At 47.7% G+C, this 24530-nt stretch overlaps 7 protein-coding genes across 7 annotated transcripts; 3 read left to right on the top strand and 4 right to left on the bottom strand.

Annotated features, from left to right (window-relative positions):
* Positions 1 to 104: 104 nt before the first annotated feature.
* FOBCDRAFT_261083 (uncharacterized protein) lies at positions 105 to 913 on the top strand (the record flags this gene model as incomplete). The annotated part of the gene is made up of 3 exons (XM_059611272.1): positions 105 to 333; positions 385 to 474; positions 617 to 913. Exons 1-3 carry the CDS (start codon positions 211 to 213, stop codon positions 911 to 913), a joined length of 510 nt encoding a protein of 169 aa, XP_059464952.1. The 5' UTR covers positions 105 to 210.
* Positions 914 to 1240: 327 nt separating this feature from the next.
* Positions 1241 to 3880, top strand: FOBCDRAFT_224033 (P-loop containing nucleoside triphosphate hydrolase protein). Its single transcript, XM_031184625.3, has 5 exons — positions 1241 to 1637; positions 1693 to 2236; positions 2288 to 2476; positions 2530 to 3327; positions 3375 to 3880. Exons 1-5 carry the CDS (start codon positions 1593 to 1595, stop codon positions 3695 to 3697), a joined length of 1899 nt encoding a protein of 632 aa, XP_031040267.2. The 5' UTR covers positions 1241 to 1592; the 3' UTR covers positions 3698 to 3880.
* FOBCDRAFT_224029 (uncharacterized protein) lies at positions 3881 to 5607 on the bottom strand (the record flags this gene model as incomplete). The annotated part of the gene is made up of 4 exons (XM_031184623.3): positions 5409 to 5607; positions 5222 to 5338; positions 4813 to 5136; positions 3881 to 4764 (listed from the first exon to the last, which is right to left on the bottom strand). The coding sequence occupies exons 2-4, from the start codon at positions 5330 to 5332 to the stop codon at positions 3883 to 3885; spliced, it is 1317 nt and encodes a 438-aa protein (XP_031040265.3). The 5' UTR covers positions 5333 to 5338; positions 5409 to 5607.
* Positions 5608 to 5997: 390 nt separating this feature from the next.
* On the bottom strand, positions 5998 to 9220 carry FOBCDRAFT_37068 (or S-antigen, C-terminal domain-containing protein). The gene is made up of 2 exons (XM_031184616.3): positions 6916 to 9220; positions 5998 to 6866 (listed from the first exon to the last, which is right to left on the bottom strand). Exons 1-2 carry the CDS (start codon positions 9199 to 9201, stop codon positions 6144 to 6146), a joined length of 3009 nt encoding a protein of 1002 aa, XP_031040258.2. The 5' UTR covers positions 9202 to 9220; the 3' UTR covers positions 5998 to 6143.
* A 5853-nt stretch (positions 9221 to 15073) lies between these two features.
* Positions 15074 to 15524, bottom strand: FOBCDRAFT_319740 (uncharacterized protein; the record flags this gene model as incomplete). Its single annotated transcript, XM_031184615.2, has 2 exons — positions 15074 to 15228; positions 15281 to 15524. 2 exons carry the CDS (start codon positions 15522 to 15524, stop codon positions 15074 to 15076), a joined length of 399 nt encoding a protein of 132 aa, XP_031040257.2.
* Positions 15525 to 16108: 584 nt separating this feature from the next.
* On the top strand, positions 16109 to 16588 carry FOBCDRAFT_274379 (uncharacterized protein; the record flags this gene model as incomplete). Its single annotated transcript, XM_054704691.1, has 3 exons — positions 16109 to 16382; positions 16436 to 16547; positions 16576 to 16588. 3 exons carry the CDS (start codon positions 16109 to 16111, stop codon positions 16586 to 16588), a joined length of 399 nt encoding a protein of 132 aa, XP_054560666.1.
* Positions 16589 to 19961: 3373 nt separating this feature from the next.
* On the bottom strand, positions 19962 to 23257 carry FOBCDRAFT_37062 (uncharacterized protein). Its single transcript, XM_031184611.3, has 2 exons — positions 22895 to 23257; positions 19962 to 22802 (listed from the first exon to the last, which is right to left on the bottom strand). The coding sequence occupies exons 1-2, from the start codon at positions 23043 to 23045 to the stop codon at positions 20191 to 20193; spliced, it is 2763 nt and encodes a 920-aa protein (XP_031040253.2). The 5' UTR covers positions 23046 to 23257; the 3' UTR covers positions 19962 to 20190.
* Between the last annotated feature and the right edge of the window lie 1273 nt (positions 23258 to 24530).

The raw sequence follows: 24530 nt of genomic DNA, 5'->3' as shown, positions 1-24530 counted from the left end.
GCATCAAAACATGGGGTAATGTATGGTATAGGTGCATTCGCTGCCGTCGTGGTTTACTGCATAACATAGCAATTTCTCCGAGGATTTCCCAACCGTGCCAATTCGCGTTTTCCCACTGAACCTTGGTACATATCCAGCTCAGCCCTGCCCAGCTCACCACCACACTCACCGAGACGAACCTAACACAGTCAACAACTATTCCAAATAACCATGGCTGACGCAGGCGAAGAGCCTCATCACGTTTCGGAGCCTCTCGACCTTGTTCGACTCCTTCTCAACGAGGTTGTCTTTGTCAAGCTTCGAGGAGACCGTGAGCTCAAGGGAAAGCTACACGTCAGTTAGGCCTGTGACTACTTTGATCAAGGAGATACTGATCATAGACAGGCTTACGACAGTCACTGCAATCTGGTGTTGGGAGAAGTCGAGGAGACCATCTACACTGTGGATGAGGACGATGACGATGAGGAACTCAAGGTATGCGGGGTTCTGAGACTGATCTGAGTCGATTCTAACTGAAATTTAGACCATCAGCCGGAAATCTGAGATGTTGTTTGTGAGAGGTGAATCAATCTGAGGTCCAGTCGTTTCTACATATTAACGTCAAGTCAGGCGATAGTGTTGTCCTTATCTCACCTGGGGTTCCGTTCTAGAAGGGATACAAAGAATCATTACGCCCCTGCACACACTCAAATGTGCAAACACTGTCTCAGCAGCAACTATGCCCGTTGCGTCATACGACAGCCTGAGGCACGAAGCTGCTCAAAGCGCCCCGAAAGCAGCCCGAGACTGTGTTGATACCAGTATTCAGGGTTCAATATCTTACAGCATTACAACCCTTGAGCCACATTCTGTTCCAGCCAAAGCCAAGTCGAAGTTGAACAAGTGGCTCCTATTGCTGGAAAGCCCACCTTGACAGATTTAGCTCGAGGTTTAGATAGAAAGAGCATTGATAGCACAAAAGAACATTGATGCAAAAAACCACCTCTAGTTCGCATTCAATACAGCCTTCCGATACCGGCTAATCACAATTTATTGGCCACTACAGGTTGTCCATTGATGAGAGTTTGGTTCTCATGGCATTTTATAACCCCGATAGATGAATGCGGCTTGAGACGCCATCCAACCAATTTGGCCACAAGAGGTCCGTGCACACAGCTTGAGCTCTTATCGATAGGTAGGCAGGCGTGGCGTAGGGTGCCTGTCGGCGTTGTGAGTAACCCCCCGCGCATCAGGTGCTACCTCTAAACTTATAACTTTGTTTGTCTATGACTCTTCTGAATTCAAAACTTCAAAACAGCCCAGTCAGACGGCGAGAAGTGGCGCAGCCTTTTTGAGAGCCATTCCTCCAATTATTTAAATACTTCTCTGGCCTTCAGTCCAACACTTGCTTGCAAGTCAATGATTACACGGCGGAGTCAAGAAGCCTAAATACCGAACACCACGAAAGAGCTCGATGAGCTATTCGACAACCTCGATTTTGCGGAATCAGCGCCACGAGTACCTCTGAAGAACCTCAAATACTTAGTTAATTTAGCCTCAGCTTATGGAAGTCTTTACTGGGTTTATTTTGGCATCCTCTAAGTCTTGTCATAATGTCGACGAAGCCATTAGCGCACGAGAAGCGCAAGGGCGAATCGGTTCGTGTACCTTTGGGATGCACAATGTGCATATGCTCACTCATGCTTGATATAGGCGCTCAGCGATTTTGCGGATTATGTAGAGCAACAGCAGAACTTGCGGTATCCGACCGCGCGAACGACGACGGACGCAGCCGAGACCACAGACTCAAATACCGAACATCACGAAGAACTCGATGAGCTATTCGATAACCTCGACCTTGCGGAATCAGCACCGCGAGTGCCTCTCAAGGACCTTCTGCTTGGATCGACTGAAGCTGAAGACACATTGAAGCAATTGGAGGAAATTGTCTCTGACAGATTAGAGGAAGGTTTCGGCGAATGCGTTTTCGAGATTGGATATGAGAACCATGGCGAATCGATGAACCTAACTCTCGATCAATGGAACCAGGCGTTCAAAACACTTCAGGAAGCAGCAAAGGGGGTGCGCGCCGACTGCGATCTGTTATTAACCAAGAATGTCGGTGGCGAGCTCGAGGCCGCGAGCACTACCGACAAGCCTACCAAGGATAAAAGCTGCAGCGGCAAGGTTCTGATCCGCCAGAATCCCGCAACAATAGAGGATGTCATTGAAACCCGGATAGCAGTAGTAGGGAATGGTGAGTTATTCCAAGCTCCACCTGGTTAGTACCACTATTTACACGTTGCAGTCGACGCAGGCAAGAGTTCCATGCTGGGCGTGCTCGTAAAGGGAGACCTTGATGATGGACGAGGTAAAGCTCGCGTCAATCTCTTTCGGCACAAGCACGAAATTGAGTCTGGGCGAACCAGTTCGGTTGGTATGGAGATCATGGGCTTTGACACCATGGGCAAGGTCGTCACCTCTGACACTCCTGGGCGTATGTCTTCGTGGTCGTTAACTAATACGGATGACCATACTGACATTCTGCAGGCAAGTTGTCTTGGGAAGAAATTGGCAAGAGGAGTGCAAAGGTCATCACCTTCACTGACTTGGCCGGTCACGAGAAGTATCTTCGAACGACAGTATTCGGATTGCTCTCAAGCAGTCCAAACTATTGTCTTCTTATGGTGGCGGCGAACAATGGCCTTATTGGTATGAGCAAAGAGCATCTAGGTATTGCTCTGGCTCTAAACGTTCCCGTCATGGTTGTTGTCACCAAGATTGATATCTGCCCTCCCAACATTCTGGAGCAGACATTGACGCAGATCACCAAGATCATGAAGAGCCCTGGGGCTCGAAAGATACCGACTTTCATAAAGACTCGTGAGGAATGCATAAATACAGCGACTCAGTTTGTCAGTCAACGGATATGCCCTGTCTTCCTCGTCTCCAACGTTACAGGGGAGAATCTTGATCTGGTCAGGACGTTCTTGAACATCCTTCCCCATCACGGGCGCTACAACTCGGATGCCCCATTCGAGTTCCACGTCAATGACACTTTCTCAGTACCTTTCACAGGTACCGTCGTGTCTGGCATCATCAAGTCTGGTGTCATTCATGAGGGCGACAACGTTCTCATCGGGCCTGATTCTCTGGGCCAATTCACACCAACCTCTGTCAAGTCAATTGAACGCAAGAGGATACGAGTTCCCGCCGCATCGGCTGGACAGTCTGCTTCTTTCGCCTTGAAGAAGGTCAAGCGCAAAGACGTGCGCAAGGGTATGGTACTTCTACCCCGGATCGAAGGCCAGGTGATGCCAAAGGTGCACCGTGAGTTTGTTGCAGAGGGTAAGCATTTAGGTCAATGCCACAATGAGCCACACTGACATTGCCAGTTCTTATTCTCTCACACGCCACTACTATTAAGACCAAGTACCAGGCCATGCTTCACGTTGGCCCTGTCTCCCAAACGTGTGCCATCATCGACATTGACCGAGCGCTCATTCGCACAGGAGACCGCGCAACTGTCGCCTTCCGCTTCGTTCAACGCCCCGAGTATCTTGCTCCAGGCGACAGGCTCCTGTTCCGCGAAGGTCGCACAAAGGGTCTTGGTATTGTGAAGTCCGTTGGATACGACCCAAATCATCCATTGATGCCTAACAAGGATGGGGAGAAGGAGAAGCAGTCCGTTAACTCCGAGGTTAAAGTGGGTGCTTGACGCGCTTGTGGGAACTCGCCATAAGGCTAGATGCCTACGGCTGTCACGATACCATGTAAGGATAAGGATATGGCGTTTTGTTGGTTTTCAGGATTATTGAGTAGTCTAGCTGGTCTCGATATGCTTTAGGTCTGTCTCTCATTACTGCAGCTTTTGTTCAAATATATAATATTATCCTATGATTACTAGTAGACCTGAACGCCCGCTATTAAAGGCTGTCTGTTCTGCGCAGGCATTGATCCTCCATTACCACGACAGGCATCAAATACACGCCTTGGAAACTTCACCAGCTCCTGAATAACTGCTTCAGGCCCACAATTCCTGTCCAGGTAGATACAGACGGCCAGCCCCTCTACCACTGATCTCCTCTGCATCCACCATGAGCTGTGTGCCGCTGCTTTGGTATACCACCATGCTAGCAATACCATAGCCTTGGGGTCTTTCTCCTCCAGTAGCTTCCTATACCGCGGGTCCAGTTGCGTTAAGAAAGTGAGAAACTGGATCACTGTATTATCGTCGATCTTTCGGGGAAGCAACTGTGCGAGTAACGACGCAGCGACATGATATGGGTTGTTCTGAGCTGTAGAAGACGGCCCAATGTCAAAGGCATCGTAGAACATAGTCGGAAGGGCATCGGGCGGAATGGGCTTAGAACCATCAGGAATGTCGTCCCACTCTCTGAGCAACTGATGGAAAATACTATCCTTTCTCGTTGGATCAGCGATATTCCATACAACCTTCTTCCCATCGCTCATTCTTAGCCAGTCAAGATCCAAGGAATCAGATTTCTTGAGGGGCCACACTCCATACACGTCTTCAGCGTCTAAAAGAGCCATCGAAGCTGCGCCGAGGAGTGCTCCTGAAGCCCAGAGGGAATCGCGTTCGGAGCCAGAGAGTTTCGACACATCGGGGACTGATCCTGCTGCCATGAGACGGCGGTGGAAAAGGGCTGTCGCTTGATACCAGTGGAAAGCGAGGGCTGTGCGGTGAGAAGATGTTTGGCAGGGGTTTAGATGCTGATCATGAAGAAGGGCCAGAGCAATAAAGACATGCATGAGAAAAGGATGCTATAAATTTCAGCGTCAAATACTATAAAGAGATTTGTGAGTACTCACCTTCAATCCTAGTAGAAACGCGCCCTCGCTGTAAACACTTCTCGTCTTCTGTGTACCAACAGAAAACACCGTCCTTAGTCGAAACCTCTCAATGGCCGCCAGGGCAGCATCGTCTAGTATAATCTCACCGACACCACCCTTTACAGGCTGGATGACGGGGACTCTGAAACCAGGGTTGATAGGACTGAGAGACTTATCGACGACTGAGAAGACTGGCCCTGCGCTCTGGTGGGCGAGTTGGAAGGATGAGGGAGATATCTGAGTGAATGAGCAGACGAAGCCTGATGAGGTACAACGTTTACACGATGGTTTTGATTCATCGCACTGAAAAGATGTTAGTGCTGAGGTGAAGTGAAGCGTATGACTGAGATATGGGGTTGGTGGATAAGAGTTACAGCGATCAGCTCACCTTGACACTCCTCAGTTTGCAGTTCTTACATCCGAGACGAGACTTCTTGTGAGCCTTCCGCTGTCTCACTGGCGTCTCTTTACCAGTCTTGTCTTCACCTCTTACAGCCATTGTGTCCTGTTCCATGAGAGTGAACTGATTAGTCAAGGCGCATCTCGCCGGAGTTACCGGAAAGGGCATCGCTTACTTGAGACAGGGCGACAATACCGGAGACTTGTTCTTAAGAAGTTGTTGATGAGCAAGTACTCATCAGGTTGATAGCCAAGAGATGTTAGTTGACGATGAGACGTCTTACCGCTTGGGCGGCGTGTCTCGATTTAGCGCTTACGAACCGGGGTTTCCGTGAAATAACCAATAAGCGGAATGGACCCTGAACATCACGGCTGGACCCTTAAACGATATTCATAACGTCCTTTAATAACTGTCTATTTATATCCAAACAAGGTGCATGCTCAACTCGCTTATCTAACGTGGAACGGACCAAATGGTAACACAAAAACCCGTATCGGGCTAAATATATTGATAGTGTCAAGGAAACGATGTGGTATCGATACGTGGGTATGCGTTCATCCAGCGCATGTGTCCTACCCCAAAATTCAAGGTATATCCTCCCTTCCTTCGCTTAAATGAATCCTGAGTAGCTGACTTGCATGACATCCTTTTCCTCTTTATAAACGCCTGGCCCTTGTTGGAAAACGTGTAGCAAGATGTAACGCCATCGAGACCTTATCCATTCCAGCCATGCCAAATGCAACCCATATGCTTGATTGTTACAACCTTTAGACAAAATACAGCAAAGAAAAAAACGTAAATATCGTAAATGGCGTAGACGCCAATATGTACTGTTGACACGCTCAAGCTGAGTATGTCTTTGTAGAGTATTTCTCTCCTATCATATCCAAACATGGACGGCCAGTGCTCTTCACACTGCCCGTCCAGCTCGGGCGCGGAGAGCATTCATATCAAGTTGGATGGTGGGTCGGGAAATCTCTAGACTTCGACTGGGCATCCTTCGACCTCCAGGAGTTCGAGGATTGGCGACATTGACACGCCCAGTTCGGTCCAGGATTCTGGGTGGGGAATCATCAGGATCCGACTCTGAATCCTCATGTCCCTCATAGCCTGCATCGGCCAATCGTGCAAAGTAATCCGCCAAACCGTCGACACTGGGAGTTCCGACCACAACATCGTACTGTGGTGGAGGAGTCATCACAGGCTCAGGCACATCTGTGACAAGCTCGGCAGCAGGTGGCGCAATATCGTCTTCGAAGGCGGGAGGGTTGAAGCTTGGAACTCTGAGCAGATGGATCGGGCGTGGTTCTTGTTGTCCACTAACACCGTCGGCCAAATGGGCAGCCTGTGGTGGCGCCGGAAGGTTCTCAGCGTTAGGGTTAACACCGGGTAGTGAACCTTCCGAAGAACTAGGTGAAGCATCGGTGGGAACGGTGAAGGCATCAGGGCATCCACAAGTAGACTGATAAGTGGTGCCGTTGCAGTTGGCGCCTGAATAAGCAGGAAGATTAGTGTTGGCGTGAGTGGCACGGCAGTTGAGAACAGTGAATGGCGAATCAATGCTGATCTCGAAGTGTCGGCGTTTTGTACCACTAGGATCCTCAGGATCAATACGGCTGATTCGCATAACAACCTTTGAAACGGTTAGTTGCTGGCCCAAAACTCATCATTAAATAACATACCTTGATCCAATGGAAGACATTGACATTCTTCCAGCTGCAGTCAGGGTTGAGTCGTAGCTCCTTGTTCTTGGCCATCATCTCACATGTAGGAATCTGCACATTGGCTTCGATTTCTGTTGAACCCCAGATGGTCTCGAGTCCCAGATCCAGGTCGCCCAGGAGGTTAGCCGAAGGCTCAGGAAGGGGCTCGGCCGTGGTCTGTCTTCGGGCAGCATCTTGTGCGCGTCTTCGAGCAGCTGCTTCACGAGCCTCTCGTCGCTGCTCAGGGTCTAGTTCGCCGCCGCGAAGCGTTCGGATTTCAGATGAGGCGTAGGACGAATCGAGAGGCTTTCCGGCAGACTTTTCGAGTAGCAAGATCTTGCGGCCTGGATCTTTACGTGTTACACGCTTATCGTTGGTCCAGTACTCAATCGATTCCGTTACATAAACCTTGAGCTTATGCACTTGAACCTTGGCAAGCGGTGTAAGCTTAAAGGCAATGGGGATTTTGCTACCAATGGGGAAGCTCTTGCCCGAGATAACAATGTCATAGTGCAACTGATCTTCCCACTGGCGACTAATAGAAATTGGTTCTGTCATCTCAAGGGAGAGTTGATCAGGCACGCGAACAATAGACACTTCCTTGGTGCCGTGAAGGTTAGGCTTGAAGGCTCCAGCTCGATCAACAGTAGCATGCAATTCCCACTTAACGGATCCGTACTGCAGCTTGGTTGTTTCTAGCTGGTGGTGGTCGATGGGTAGTTCAAAAGTATAGTCATAAGTACCAGGGTAGAAGACCTTGTATCCCTTGGCTTGTGTAGGAGTGGCAATAGGACTGTCGCCCTTTTGGAAACTTCGCGACTGGACGCTTTGCAAAGATAAGCGCTTGATTTCTTTGGCAGAAAGGTTATTTTGATGCGGGGTCAGAGATGATGATGGGTTAGGGCGGACGAGGTTCGTAGAGCTGCCATTTGGAGAACTGCTCTTGAGGCGATAAGTGCATTGGTTGCCATAGTCGGACTCCCAGCCGTCATTCATGGCATTGAAAAATGTAAGTACTTGGGTGCGAAGGCTCTCCTCCTCGAATACATCTTGCTTGAGGGGAGGGATGCCTTCGGGCCACTCAGTGCGAGCACGGCCAAGAAGTTTGAGTTGAACGGCTTTGATCTTGACGTTTTTTGTGACTCGCAATTGAAGTTTGCCTCTTAACAAAGCGGTACCGCTCTGGCCTTCGCGGTGACCATGACCATCATGATCAAAACCTGAGAGAAAAATGTTTGGCTCAGCGAGGAGAATTGAGCATGACACGCCACTGCCGGAAGCGACGGGTTTCGGCAACTCAGAGACTGAAGTGACGGCAGATTTTGATGAACGAGCCGACATGAAACTGTTGCGATTGGGGTTGGTCAACGCCAACGACGGATGCGAAGATCGTGCAGTCGCCATTGTTGCGGCCGCGGCTGATTGTGTCTGGTTATTGCTGCTTGTGTTGATGTTGCAATTGGCAGAATCGGAGTTATTGGTAACAGGCGTTACAGTGGATGCAGAGGCTAAGTCAATACCAACAGGTGCCGCGGAACCGGGGCGTGAGCTTATGTCGTCATATGCTGGTGGGGATGCACCTGCCCTAGTAAATCTCGACCCAATCGCAGACTCGTCGGGAAGGTCCAGGTCCAATTGACAAGACTGGCCAATCGAGTGGCCTGTATTCGAGGTCCTTGTACTTGGACTTGCTGTACTTGAAATAGCGCTCACACTTTGCCGAGTTGAGCGGTCAATACCTGTACTTGTCGATAGCGCTTCGGCTGCTGCGAGACCCGAAGTATCAATGCCTGCAGATACTGAGTTTGATGCTGATGAAGGTTCAGAGCCAGAGTCAGGGTTCGTAAAGGTAAATGAGCTCAGGAGCTTATCTCTGCGGCGTACGGCGGCACGAGGTTTGAAGCTTTTCTTTCTCCGGCTACTGCTTACACCGGTGCTGGAGTAATCGCTGGTGCTGTTACTCGCGTTGGACGTGTTAGTAGCAGTCGGTTGCAACGAAGGTGCGCGTCGAGGCTCGACAAGCAGTTCAGGTGTTTGAGGTCTGCTCTCTGCTCGTAGTTCTCGTGGAACGTATCCCGAGGGATAGCTAACGATGTGAATGGCTTGGGGGCGAGATCTTCGAGGACCGATTAACGGCGCAGGAAATCGACCAGCTGAAACGGACTTCTTCTTGTTGAGACGAGGTCGATAGTAGATGTTTTCGTGAGAAGGAACCCAAGCAGATCTACGCTGTGGTGATTCAGGGACTGAAGCTGTTGTTGTCATGGCGGTTAACAACTGTACTCTACTGTACTACACTGAAGTGATTTTGTGTCTAAACGATGACGAGGCCAATAAAGCCAAGAGAAAATGCGGGTGGTGCCAGCCAAGGAGCGAGAATTAAGAATGCAACGCAAAAAAAGTAGTGGGTGTAAAAGGATGATGTAGGCAAGCGCAGGCGCAGGAAGTGGAGGTATGTGCTCAGATGCTTTCAAAACAAAGAGCAGTGTAAGACGTAGACACACGCAGAATAGCAAATTGTGAGTCCAGCACGCGCGTGAGGGAGGGTAAGGCTGGTTATAATCCAAGAACAAGAATAGCTCGAATGTGAATGTGAACATGTGAGCGGGACCATACCCAGGTCTAATAGATCCAGGGCGTTATATTGGAGACGAGGGTGATGGATTAGAATGAAAGACAAGGGAGGGGCCAACTAAAGATGAGCACGAGTAAATAAAAACGAGACGGTGTGTTGCAGTGTTGCAGCGGTGATGAGATGGGTCTGGTCTGGCCCGGCATCAAAAAAAAGAAAGAAAAGCACAGGACAGTAAAACGGCAGTGCTCATCAATTCCCCAAGTAAATAAATTCATGCGCTGGCATTGGATCCTGAAGTTGTCGATGTCCCTAGGCTGGCATCCCGCCCAGATTTGGGCACTAGACTCTGCGCCTAGAGGCGTCAAGGGACCAGGATTAGGAAGGGTCACGCCTTGTTCTGCCGGGCGGTTGGCTGCAGGCAGTGGGGATGATGCTGATGCGCAAGGATATGGACAAGGAACAGGAAGAGGGTGGAGAAACAGGGCAGAGTATTACGGGACTGGGGATGGGGACTCAAAAGCATGGGTTGGTTTGTATTGTTGGCGTTGTGTTGTGCAGAGCAGAACATCTTATGAATGGTTGTGAGGAATGCACCATACCAACAGGCAGAAGAACTAGCAGCGATGGCAGAGGGCGATTTGCAGCAAAGAGACGATGAAGGAAACACTTAACACACAATATCCTGCTTTTCTAACAGGTGATCGACATTGTTGCAGGTGCAGTGTCGATGCAAGATTGTCTGAGATTTATACTATCCGCTTTCATCCCACTTGGGACTGAGTACATGATTCAATGTCAAGACTATTGATGAATCAAGTAAAAGACAAAAACAGGGCGTGTGACTGAAGATCAAGGAAAAGGATGAGAAAAAAAAAACACTGATTGCATTGGATACGAATATTCAGGCGAGAAACATAAAAATACGTACCTTTTGCAATTGTGCTAAAACATGGAAATCCGAAACATCAGATTCAAGGGATTCGCTTGTGGCTAGTGCGCCTGTAGCCTCTGACGCGAAGACACCAGCGGTAATGAGAATTTTGAGGCCCCGGCAACCCTGGTCTGGTCTCTCGCTTCTCCGTTTCTGTTTCTGTGTCGCCTGAGATTCTAGAGACTCTCAGCTCAGCTCAGCTCAGCTCAACTCAATTCAAGCTCGGCCTGACGATGGTGAGTTAACAAGTGCGGTCAAGGCGGCTGAGGCAAAGGAGAACAATGACACAGCGGGGACACGAACAATAGGATCCTTAATAAAACAAATTAGGAATAAGAAAGAAATCGTCAGGCACCAACACCAATGCCAAACGGATGAGAAGCACGGTTCACTTGAGGCTGTTGGGCTGAAGTTTGAGACCGGCCACAGCGAAATAGACAAGCGAGAACCTGGCCAGATCTGGGCTGGTTGAACAGGAAATGAGAGGAGAGGTATGGGAAAGTTGGTCGTCGGACAAAAAGCAGGAACCCAAGAAGTAAATTAAGTTAATACGTACGAGTCGGGGTATGTAACAGGAACAACTAAGGTAACGAGCAAATCAACTTATGGTCTGACAAGAAACAGGAACTGAGGTGACCCAAAAGGGCGACAGCTGTCCCAGACAGGGTTGAAGACACTGCACTAAAAAGATCTTGGTGGTGGTGATGATGATGATGCAGTCATAGTAGACCGAGACAGAGGAGCACAGATGGGGGCGGCAAGAATATGTGAGAAGAACATGGAAGAGAGCAAGAGAGAGAGAGAGAGAGAGGCGTTATCTACATGCCATGTCTGAGTGAGTCTGACCTTGGGGTAATTATATTCCCGTCAAATTGAGGTCATACCATGGAATCTAAGCCACCCTTCCGAGGCAAACATTCAGACAGACTCCCCGTGCTATCCGAGGAGCAGTAAAAAAAAAAAAAAAAAAGCTTCATCAATGCCTCTTGCTATCGCTGAGAGAATAACTTAACGAGGGAGCTCCGGAGGCTGCGGAGCCCAAACCCCGTACGATTTGAATGGGGTTCGCTACTCTCGGTGACGCGGCACCAGGCGAAACCCTGTCTTTAGATTCAAAGGCTTTACTCTTTAGAGATGCAGATTGAGTAAGGGTCTCTGTTTAAGCCCCGAAAACGGACTACGTAATGTCTGCTGCGGTCGTGACATGGCATGTGCCGAATGTATAAACTCATGCCATCACCATATCCTAGTCTGACTGTGACAGCCTCCGCTTTGTCAGAGTCACTGAGAAGAGATCCGAGAAACTTAGAGAACTAGACAAGAGAGGAATATTCGATGATTGACCAACATCGACAGAGAGTGTAGATTGGTGGCCGTTCCGGTCCCGAAACCAAAGAACGACTCCACTAAAAAATCACAAGATCTTAGGGTCCATCCGTCTGGGGAGAGATGACATAACAAAGGGTCAGCATGTTGCATATTACATATTACATATTGCAGATGAAGTGCTGTACTTTTCACCTTGACATCAGAGTCGTAATCTGTGGATTCGGGCTTCACTTTAGCTCATTCCAATACCAAGGTCTCATTCCGAGGAACAGACTCATGATGCTAACAGTATGGCAAAGAGGCTCAACCCGATCGAGAATTTTCTCTCATCAAAGAAAAAAACCTCAAAGTTTCCAGGGTACTCACCAGGATCATGCACCTTTCTTCTCAAAGCCAGTTGATCAATGGGTCTGGTAAGGCACTTTGCAAAGGCATCGAGTGGACAGAAACATGGGCTATGTGGAGTGGTGGTAGATGCACAAATCATCCGTCATTCATAGCAAGGACTCTCTTCTTTTCTTCTTCTTTTTCTTTTTCGGTTACACGAGATGCCGAACTTGATCCATGATGCCGACGACTATCTTGCCCGGCTTGAATTTGCCGAAGCGATATTTGCGAGTTTTATGCACAGCTGAATGAGGCTTGATATCTCGCCCTATTTCTAGCTTACATGTGCATATGATATGATTCCAGTGCATCTTGGGAATACCGTCGGAGGTAACTCCGTAGAATAAGACTCACCTGTAGCCGTTTCATTTCCGGTTATCTGATATATATCCAATGAACTTCATTCTTAGACAAATCACACGACATGGAATTATAGTTCTATTTCTATCCAAAGCGAACGGTTTTCTCATCAATGAACGGCCCTTGTTTCAGCGCCGCCTTGAAGAGCCTAGTTTCATGTCAAATTTCTTGGTCATTAAAGACCCTTGCTCATGAGGCTCGTGCATTCAATGGTGAGGCATTGGTTCCAGTTTGACGACCAGGCCATTAACGCTTAGATTAATTTAAGCATGGCCTAGAAACAGAAGCTCTTGCGATTCAGTAACTTAAACGGTGAACCGTGAATTTGCGCTCGGGAGTTGTAACGGTCCACAGAGAGCCCAGGCTTGCCAACTCAGCGCTGATCGCCAACTCTAAAAGATTCCTTGGATGTAACGCTCTACAAGCCTCATCTAGGCTTTCTTTTTCGTAAACATTCAACACGCGTCATTCTGACAGCGATGAGTTGTCACCTTTCAGCTGGAAGCATCTCCCCTGTAACCAATTGCCACTTTATTGAAAGGGCCTTGATTGTGTGCGTCCATGCTTCATGAGTGTTTAGCAGAAGGCTTCTATCAGCCTTCTAGTCTTGTTTCCTCAGTCGTTCCAATCTCGGGCAAGGCCGTGAATAGAGCTTGGGCCATCCAGCCTCGATTCTCAAGACCGGGGTGCCCGGTCCTTGGGCAGGGGACCCAGGATCAACAGCTTATGAGGTCATCCCTCTCTTTTTTATGGATTTTGAACGTTGTGGGATTTCAAACTTTAAAGTTTCAACTCCAGGTATTTTATTGTGGTTTTGTGGATAACGTTATCACAATTACTCAAGATCTGCATCGATATCGAACTGGGGAGAATCTCTGTATGGCTTTTGTTACGACTCATTGCATTATAATTCTGTGGCCGGGTGACTTTCTCAACGGTGAGGTTCCAGGATCATCGCTGTTGAAGATTCTCCATGTATCTTGCGGGAACTATTTTGTGAAACCAGCTCTCTACAATCTAGCATACACTCACAAAGATCTATAGATGTCATGCAAACGACAATCTTTTGTCCTGACTCGAGACTGCGAGATCATGCCCAAAAGAGGTAGATCCTGAGATCCAAGACGGCATTGATCTTCATCAAGATCCAAAGTCTTGGTTTTCAGATCCACGGTGATAACGCGTTGAAGATATCTGATGTCTATCACTTAAGGACCGAAAATTTAAGCGAACGGCGGCCGATCAAGGCCTGTAAAAATTGCCTTCCAAAAATAGTTACTTGATGGGCAGATCTCAAATCGTAGAATGCCGTCTTGGCGACGTCAAATCGAGGAATTTGTCTCACCAAAAAAGACGGGCAGTAGAACGAGCAGCTAATGAACCGAGCAGCCGAACACTTTTCTCTACCCGTGTAATTTCCCAGTGACTACACCAATCTTCAAGTGCTTATCCTGCATGACAATCCTCCGAGGTGACGATGTGCTCATCGTCACCCACCACGATTGGTTCGAATGGTTTCTCAAACCTCATGAAATCATGCTGATCAAGACCCTGACGATTCGCCCGACCGGAGTCGATCACTAGGTCTTCTACTGGTTTCTCCAAATCGATCGCATGATTTCAAATTTTCAGAAGGGAAGATAAAACAAAAGGTGACATGCTTATGCGCTATGCGACTCTACATGATTCAGTCTGCATTGACATGACCATTGCGTATGACCTCCCCGCGTTTCGCGGGGGATATTCAGTTGAGCCGGCGTTAAGTGCGGTCAGCATCCGACTGGCAGTCTACTATGCACAGTAACAGTTTAGGGTGACACTACAGACAAGAGGATGCATCCCATTTCCCTCGGAAATGCCAATATGAACATGTCTCGTGAGAACTCTGTAAACGATCAGGGCGTAAAGCTTAGGAAACGCTACAGCGTTGTATCTTTAGGTAAATGGCTCATCTTTGTCACTGATTGAGCGCTTAGCAGCGTGTTAAAAACCAATACGCCAACGCTAAAAGATGCCGAGTAGTCTCCATATCACATGTGATTAGTACTTTGATTGTTTTGAGGCTATATTCGACGTTGTGGTTGATGTATCTGAAGTGCCGTAGTGGCTATCTAAGCTACAATCCTTAAATAGCATCTACCCTTATGCCCTCTCTTAGCCACGTACACCAGAGATGCACTCAAGTCAACAAGATAACAAAAAGATTCATCAATATCTATGTACTTGTGAGTCATGATAAAGTGAACGCTGAGAATATATATATACTCGCTAGAAGGGGATACTAATATAAGGTACTATACTCAAGTTGACTGGCTGCTAGGAGGGCTCTCCCTGGCGCTGAGCACCTTGACTAAGATTTCGGGTAAGTAAATATATAACAATATTGTATTAATTTAAGATCTCTTATGATCAACTTAGTATAAAATTTACTTCTCTACTCTATTCCTTATCATAGTTTAGGATATCTCGTGTTAATGACTTGCTGCAAAGCGTCTATTTAGTATGAGGTGTACTTATGCGACAACCAACTTTCCAAAACATCATCAAGTTCCAATTCACTGCCCAGAAGCCGTCCCTGTGTCCTGCAATGAAGGTACAAGTACGCCGAATGTATGAGCCAGTTGGCTCAGCCTTTGTGACAGCGAGGCCACGTAATCGTCAGCCAGCCATATGACATTAGGACTTGGATCTTCTTGGTATAGTCTCTCGACTGAAAATGTGAGCGAATCATAAAAATTAACCATAAATTTGGTGTAACTCACGTTTATGTGCAGTCTCGATGAAGTCGTCAAGTCCTTTTATCGCTTCCCGTTCGAACTCGTGTTCAAGGTCAATTTCTGGCATGCACACGCCCGAATGTATTGCCCAGTAGTTGAAATCCGCCTTTTGTTTTACAATAACTTCTTTCTTGGGCATGTTCAAAGGATCTTCGCCGTCATCTGGATAGTGGTAGAGGATGTCGTCGTAGGCTTCCATGACGGCTTCGATTTGTGAGAGGTGACCCATGATGGTCAAGTTGATGGCTGAAATGATGGAATGAAGAATCAAGTTTCGAGAAAACGATCTAGCTTTGAAGATTGATCTCTCTCTGTACTTAGAACTGTTCTATATCGGTGATGCTGGTCGTATGCCGTTCGTTAGAGATGATGCTCAAGGATGGTTGGATCTTGGCCATTCTCCATTACCTAGTAATAGGAGTCGCGACTGACATCGACCCATACACACTGTCAAAAAAGGAAGCAACAAACTATGATCCATACCTAAGACTTCTCAAACTTCCAGTTCTGAGGTCATGGTCACTTCGAGGCAGGACCAAATGGAGTTCAGTGTTTACCTTCCTCTCAAAATATAACTGAATGCCAAGCCAACCTTAACTCACAACATATCTGCACTTTACATTATCAGCAACAGGTGCATCAAGAACAAGAATCTGTATCGATTCGTTTCGTCCTACTTATCAATCAAATTACTACCAAGAAAAGCTATCCATCATCGATATGTCTGGTCGACACTTCCGTACTGTACGACACAGCGATTTTCTTCGCGTATCATCTATTGCGTTATCCGTTCGCCTCTGTCTTAAAAAAATCATGGACCTCCCTGAAGTAAATTCGATCTCAAGAAACGGAGATGCGTATTACCCGGACTGGGAAACTATCGAGAAAATGGAGGTGATCTTCATGAACTGGGTCAAAAGCTATAGGACCATCCCTGAAGGCGAGCCGTTTCCGCCAACACAGATACCACGCCGCATTCCCAGGGCTTACTCTACCCGTTATCGACACGCGGCGCTATTGAGGGAATCGGTTGCAGCAAGAGACCGTCCAGTATGCTTAGAGTCTGTACGTCGTGCCGTTGAGGACCGTATGTAATGATCAGTCATGGAAGTTTGGGTAGGGCTAACACTCAACGCCCAGTCTACCAGGCGCTACTACACAAGACTGGGAATTACTTTCACTACTTGCACATAGCCATTGAAATGATTGAGGAGATGTACCACTGCGGCAAGGAATCCTCGCCCTACATTGGGTAATCGCCTGGCTAACATATATGTTAGGGGTGCTGATTAGGGATAGAAAATTGAAAGCCAAAAGAGGCCACTCACCTGTCAAGTCCCAATAACTCAGAGAGAAAGGTTTAAATGGTTTAATTGGCGCAACGGAAGTATTCTACCAAGCTTCATGGGTTTATTATAAGTCTTTAGGTCATCCTTTTGGTGCTTATCTGCGTTCTTTGGGATTTTCAACAAGCGCATCCAACTTTTTCAGAGTTCAGTCTTTTAAATAGCCAATTCTCATACTCAGTCGTTGTGAATTCCATTTTTGTCTTGAGGAGAGGCTTATGGTAATTTTATGCGTAGTAATCACATGGCAAGGTAAGGGTTAGAGTGTCTGTAGCATTCATTCTAAAGTATTGGGGTGCTGCAACAACAGGGTTGATATGAAAACTGCTAAAAACACACAAAAGTTCGCCAAGTGGCTATTCCGACTCCTGCCTGGGCATCTACAACACCGCCTCATTGCCCACTGCTATCACTTTATATACGTATTGGCGGCCACTGTCCGTATTGTCTGAAAGTGTGATAACTCAATTGACAATACAGCATAGAGCAGAGAAGGTACTAAAGCGATAATCAACAGTTAGCTTGACGGTAGTTCAGCGCCTTGCATATCGTGTCACTCATGAGTTGATAAATATGGCAGACTCGCAATCTCACCAAGTGATATCGATTGTTGGAAAACGGCGGCAAGCCGTTCAAGAATGAAACATTGTCAGATAAGCTTTCCTAATATTATTTCTTTACGTTAGATATGAAAATTGATGTCAAGTCCAGAAAAAGACCTCGGTCCTACCAATTATCTTCTCAAGACGTCCACCTCGAAAGACTGGTCAAGCTCCTCTCAACACTGCTCGCATCACTCTGCGCTCCAGGTGCTGTGCGTACGTTAGGGCCATCACGATAGTCCTGCATAACTATCAGATAATGTCAGTACCGCTCATTTCTAGCCTGGAGTCAGATACTTACGTAGCTGGATTTGGGAGTTCAGGGTGGAAAGTGTTAGCTTGATTGCAGATCGTTTGACGGCATCTTCGTTAGGATAGTTCGGGGCAGAACTTGAAATCCCCGAGTCCAGTCTCATGCCGTGATTTTGGACCCAAGAGTTGAAGTCTTGACCAAAGGACTGCAGTTTGGAGGTTGCCGCGCTTGTTGGCTTCGTACATGAGACCGACGAAGCTTGACGAGACGTTACTCATTTACCGGGAGAAGTTTTATTGAGCCATTTCTAGATTAATATAAATTTTGTAGTGTTTTTGATGAGTATTTTGTTAAATAGGCTGAGATTTGGACAGTAATGTGTAGTTGGGGGAAAAGAAAGCGTGACTGCGGAGCTCTTTATATACTCAGAAAAGCACATCTGATTCATGAATGATATGAAACGGGGTAAGTCATTCATTAATATTGTTGATTGCTTTCGTTACACGGCTGCCGGTTTTGGCAAATGCTCGAGTGTCACTCCGACCTTCATGACACGAGTGGGCCGAAGAGCAAGTGACAGGCAATCCTCCATTTGGAAAAGAAGCGTGATTAAGCTTAGCCGTACTTTCTAAGAACAAGATGGTTTTATGGAGGTCGTACGATATGAACTTGGGCAACGAAAAAACATTAGTGAGTCGGCCCTCAAGCAGTTTGTTAGCTTGAAGTCTTGTTTCCATATCCAAACAGTGCTTTGCTTTAATCACAGCCTCGAACTTGAATGACGATGATTCAATCTTAGTCCTTGGCAAAGGCTACACGAATATGGAAGAAACTATACGCTAACATATACGACAAGTTGAGAGATAAAACACCAAACCACTGCCATTGCAGTCACGCAACCAGTGCTAAGGAGTGTCTCTGGATGGGAATTTCCCTTGAGCTAGCGATGAACAATCTTCTCCGTGATTAATATAGTCTTACATCACATGACTGGCGACCATCAATCTTCACTACGTTGGAACGAACCTGGACCCCAAGAAGACATATCTAACAGTCAGTGGTGTCCATTACACCAACTAACCTATACAGTCTCATCATAACATAGGAACAAGTCCCTTATTAGTGAAGATGATACCCTTATAAAACACTACTGAAATATTAAGAGATAATATCGCTCTTTTAGCAGCAGGACCATGAGTGTCCGCTTTAAGCGAAAAAAAACGACACATTCGTAAGTGATATAGTATAAACTTTCTATCTCTTTGGAGAAACAACGGCTACTCGTGTGTAATAATTTCGGTTCTTGGGGCGTTTTGAGTCTCCTCGTCAGATCCCATCTATCCAAAGCCTTCGACAACAGCATAACATGCCACACATCGGAAATTTCCTCGGGTGGATTTTGAGTTATGTTCACGTATGCCATTCCGTCTGAAATCTTCGTGGTAAAGTTAGCGCACTGATTAATGAAGTACTCCAACTTATCATCCAAGCCTCAAATCGTTCGGCATCCCACTACAAGGTTGGTGTCTATCTTGTCGCCGTCATAGCGATATGTAATCTGTCAGCCCACGACTGCCTGCAACGCTGGAGTAGATATGAGCAGGCCAACCGATATTGATAGATGCGTCTGCATATATCCAAAAAATAAACTGACCAGGCTCAGAGGCTGTCCCACTTCTTCTCGACATTGAGGCGATTAGAGAGGTTAGGGCCGGCTGGAAGTCCAGTAAGTACATGAATTGGCTCTAGTACTTTGAGAGCACAAGCACATAGAGACATCTCAGCGATCTCAAATTAAAAAAAAAACAGTGTTAATGCACTTTGGGTCTTAGTTTAGTCAAGTATTGGAGTCACTATACTTGAGGTATTGGCTGATCTATAGGTAATAATGAGAGTGTATACACCATTCCTAAACAGAACATGTCACTCCTCATCGAGTCACATGCCTCAGCAATATTAGAAAAGGGAGTCCGTTGTCCAAAGTAACTTGTATGAGTTCTAATCTTGTTTCTTGATCAACAAGGGCACATAGAGCTCTCGAAGCTGTCGTGTCACTCCAAATTTGAGATGTGTGGTCAGGCAAGGCGAGCCAGCTCAGCCAATAGGAAGATTAACTCGTCTGACGATATTCCATATCGGGAAACATACTGCGTTACTGGGCCCCACAAACGTTGTTACATTGCATCTTGGGCCTCAGGTGACGTTAATTAAGGCAAGACTGAAAGGCCTGTAAGATGTCTGAGCTTATTACAACCTCATGTTTCCATCATTTTAGTGCCGGTGTAAAAGAAAAGGATCTTCCATCGAGGTCGGACCTTGGTACAGCACACACATATTGGTTCATATTAACGAGAACAACGTGACCAGTTGTATCTACTCTTTGGAGCTCCCAAAGGATGGTGACCACGAATAGACAATTTCGTTCGCAGGATTTAAATAGAATCACAGTACCACAGTGTGTAATGCTTCAAACAATTTGACATTGATGACATACAGGCACAGACTATACTGAACCTCCCCACATAAACGCCTCATCAACGATAATGACTGTTTCGCTCCTATGTGTTCCCATAAATACATATACAGTATGGACTTCGTTCGTTCGTTTCGCTGATTATACTGATTCTCGCCCCAATATTCAGATCCATTAAAAGCTCGTCAAATTAGTACACAAAAAGACATGTTTGCCAGACTTTACACCATAACCGGTTCGACAGATGAAATGGGCATATGTGAGATAGTCGTTGGGATCATGTAAGGCCCCAGTGCCGAAGACAAGATGCTAGCAATATTGCGAGCCATATCCGACTTCTTGCCCAGGCACCAAAGCGCTTTGGTGCAGTCCTCGCATCGGCGGACCAGGTTCATGACGCCAGGGGTCTCGAGTGGTGCGTGTTCATGTCGCACATTCTCCTCGACTTCAGTGAGAAGGAGAATGGCCGCCTTGGTGAATGCCCTAATGAGAATCATGGTCCAAGGCTCTGTCAGGATAGAGCCCTCGACAACTGCAAAGTGCAGGTCCGAGATACCCGTGCCAGGAACATCACCGGCTCGAGGGCGTGTCGAAACTCGTGCAAGGTCCGACAAAATAGCTGCACTGTCTCTTCGTAGTGAAACAACTACGTTGGCAGCCTGTCGCACTTGAGTCGAGTAATCCAGACCCAACTTATTTTCATCCACAAGCTCAATCAGATCCGCGAGTAGGAGAGCAGCACAATGGAAATGAGCCACCACACACACAAACCAGCTCTGAATGAGTGTCGGAACACTGTCGTATTGCTCGACCAGATCCCTAAAGAAGGCGCCGTAGCTCACGTTCCAGTGCTTGTACACAGCCATGGCATTCGAAATGACCTTCTCCACAGGTTCGCCTCGGTATCGACTTCTGACCGTGTTCTGGAGGTACGAGACATGTCGGAAGAGGATGACCTTGATAGGAGCTGCAGTGACGACACCCTTGGATGCAGCATCGTACGAACAGGGCCAACGAAGAACACCCTCTTTGTTTTCGCGGACAAACAATTCTGCCCACCATCTGGCGTCCTGCGGTCGATACTCAATATTGTAGGATTCGTGTTCTGGATGGTCTGGATAAGTCGGGTCATGGTGGCACTCCTCATCTGAAACAACCACAGGTCGGCCGTTCATGGACGAAGATACAGTGTCGAACATGACTGTCATCCAGTAGACAAGACCAATAGTACCCTTGTCCTCCTCACTTAGAGACTCCGCAGATGTAGCCTTCTCCAAGCCCAGAGAACTTCCAGAAGCATCCAACACGCCTGTCTCGCGAGCTTCGTACTGAAACTTGAGAGCATGCATCTTTCTTGCAGCTCGCTCCATAAATACTGGCGGTCCTTCTGCGGCAATAATTTCGCTGAGCTGAGATGCAATTGATCCCTCACCCGAAGCGATGGGACTATCGCTAAAGCTGCCCATACCAAACGGCATATCGTTGTTGTTGTTATCCTCCTCATCTCTCGGTTTCTGTGCTAGTCCCATGATCAAGTCAGCACAAACCACACGGAAACATTCCATATCTGAGCAGTCCTGTAAGGCCCGCTTGGCCTGGGCCCAAAAAGTCCTCTGAAGTGTGCGGTCGAAGTCCTCGTTAATATCGTCAAACTCCGATCTCATGCTGTCCATTTGCGTCAAGTTCTGCGGGAACCTGTCTCGTTCGCGTTGACTACCTTGCGCCCATTGGGTAGCAAATGCCATGATAGCCAAATGTAGAGCCTTCGAAGCAGCTCTGTCCTCCGATTTACTGAGTCGGATCAGTTTCGTATTTTGTGCTTGCTTGTCGAGCTGAATAACACGTCGATAAATTCTATTGTCTTGCTGTTTTGGCTGACCGACGCTGAGACCCTCAAAATGAGATGCCAGCCAACTCACACCGTTGTTGGATGGCCGAGTGATGGTATTGGGCTTATAAGGACATGTCTCCTCTGACAGCCAGCAAGACAGGGCGTGCTCCAAAACATCATGGTATATCCTCATTAAGTTGTCCGAGATCAGGTTGTTGTTCGTCTTGGTCATCATATTGTGTGTCACTGAAAATGGCGAAATGGAGGTGCTGTAGCTTCTTGCTATACTTTCTGGGTAGTGCCGCACACTGAGAGACCGAGAAGAGATATCGCTTTCGTATGAGTTGGAACCAGAAGGTGAAGGTTGAAACGGAACATCGCTGCCAACCGAATGAGTTTGGAAGAGAGGCCATCCATTGTCTCCATTTTCCTCCTCCGCAGTTTGATGTCGTGAATGCAATCCTTGACCGGAAAGGTCTGTGGAAGGTGTGAGATCCATGGGGTGTGGGTGTGCTGGCGTCGAATGAGGTTCGAGACTCTGCAGGACACTGTTATGGAGGCCAGCATCGAAAGCAGTCGGATCGAAGACGCCGTTCACAGGCATAGTATCGAAAGTTGTGTGAGGAAAAGCAGAGAAGTTGGCAAACCCAGTTGTATCCATTGGCCCCCAACATGACAAGTCGTGTGCCGTCGGAGGTGCCTGCAACATATCTAGCAAGGCAGTTGCATTAACATCAAGCGTTTGGTTCGTTGGTAGAGGGGCTTGAGTCGGCGAAGGTCCTGGTTGCTGCTGCTGAGGACGCGGACGTTGACGCTTGGCCTTTGTGCGTGATTGATCGGGGACGCGGCGAGGTGCGCCATTCTGAGCAGGTACTTCGTTGTTGATATTTGAGCTTGTGGCAGCAGGGCCAGTCTGTAGTTGAGCGCGAACCCAGTGAAATGTGCATTGTTTGCGAGTACGAAGGCAGTATGAACATCGTAGAGCTCTAGAATCAATCTCATCTGTGGTTTTATTGGTCCCTCGGTTAGCGTCGTCGAAGTCGGGAAAAAGGCGCGGGAGGGGGAGGAGGATTGAGGAGAGCAAACCAACTCACCAATATGCTCCTCAGCAAGAGACGTACCGCTGGTGCTGTCACCACCGTTTCGAAGCCTCTCTGAGTTTCTTTGAATATCCCATAGTGAAGGCGCATCGCATGCCCGCTTGGCTTTGCGACACTGGTCGCACGAACGGTTCTGGCGTCTCATTGTGAGTGAAGGCGAGTTAAAATGCGATGAGTGGCCGCGGGGGCCCGGGTCCGAAGGATTGGAGGTACACAGTCAAGTCGCGACGAAGGTATAGCGACGAGTATATCGTGAAATAGGCGAATAACTAAATAGATGTAGTAAAAGATTAAGCCAAAATGAAGAATGTTTGCTGCAAGATGAATGTTAGTGGGAGTTTATGAGATTGAGACGAGACTGAGGTGGAAAGAAGCTTGGGGAATGGGCCCAAAAATGGACCTGCCCTGATGAATGAGATTTGCCGCGAAGCCCCGCGCTGATGCTGATGCTTGTGCTGATGCTTGGGGCGTGCTGGACTGGGCTGGGATGGGGCTGCTTAGCATTGAAATCCAGCCCAGCCATCGGGGCCAAGGTCAGGCCGGGCAGTAGAACGGAACCCGACAGGACCAATCCAAGAGGAATGTACATTACCAGTTCACTTCAGTGGAATGTGCTTCACAGCGGGCCGTCAACACCTCTGGAGCCACTAGAGTGCTGACCCAGTAGCACATCTTGTCCCTGGACAGGCCCTGAAGTGTTAAGGACAGGATCCAAACTTCAGTGGACGGGCTCCGCTTTTCCGAACGAGGTTTCACTCTCCCCGCACCAGACTAAGCCATTCAAGCTCTAGATCGTTGAGAACGGCCATTCAACCTAGGATCACCCTCGGATGCGAAAATGACACGGCACCTGCAGCAAGCAGCAGTCGCTCATTTCTTCAAGGAAGTCTTCTAGAGCCAAGGCTTCCTGGGGAAAATCATTCCAACACGCCAAGGATATATCAGAATATTTCGTGGGTACATATCTGTTTTCGCTGACTCGTAACCTTTGACTCGAGAGTAATAAACCCTGTCTCGACCTGCAATTATTCCCGTTTTCTGGGACTCATCACTCACCTCGGCGCCGAGTGGTAGCCCTAACCAACCAAAAGCTCAGTGAAATACTGTACCTACCTCCCGGGACCTTCGGAATAGGATCCGTCCTCAATCTTGAGTGCTCAACGCTCGAACACAACCAGAAACGGCTGGAAGGATAACTCCGCCTTGGGGGATCTTCCAACCCATGAAGCTGATTTATTCCTCTTTGGGATCTAGTTGCTGCTCTTTGTCCCAGTAGCCAAGTCCATCTGGGCCCACAGGATTCAGCTAACGAGAAAGGGGTGGGAGCCGAGAATTTGCTTGAGCTTTACGATGGCAAATGGCGAAGGAAGTTTTAGCTCAAGATCGATCGGGATAGGGGAAGCTTGGGAGTTGACCATCTTGAAACCCATGCCAATATCGTCAATTCGGTGAATTGTCCATCAGGATCCTTTGTTCTCTACCCCGGACCAACGACAGAGTTAAAGATATTTTACCAGGTTGTCACAGAGAAAAAGCAAAACTACAAAAAGCAACACCCAACCTCTAGATTCCCTGTCCATAACCATCCGCAAGGGGATTCGCGTTGCATGTCGCGTGCGTCTCAACAGCC

Source organism: Fusarium oxysporum, chromosome V, assembly GCF_013085055.1.
Source record: "Fusarium oxysporum Fo47 chromosome V, complete sequence".
Classification (NCBI taxonomy): domain Eukaryota; kingdom Fungi; phylum Ascomycota; class Sordariomycetes; order Hypocreales; family Nectriaceae; genus Fusarium; species Fusarium oxysporum.
This window is presented reverse-complemented; position numbering and strand designations above follow the sequence as displayed.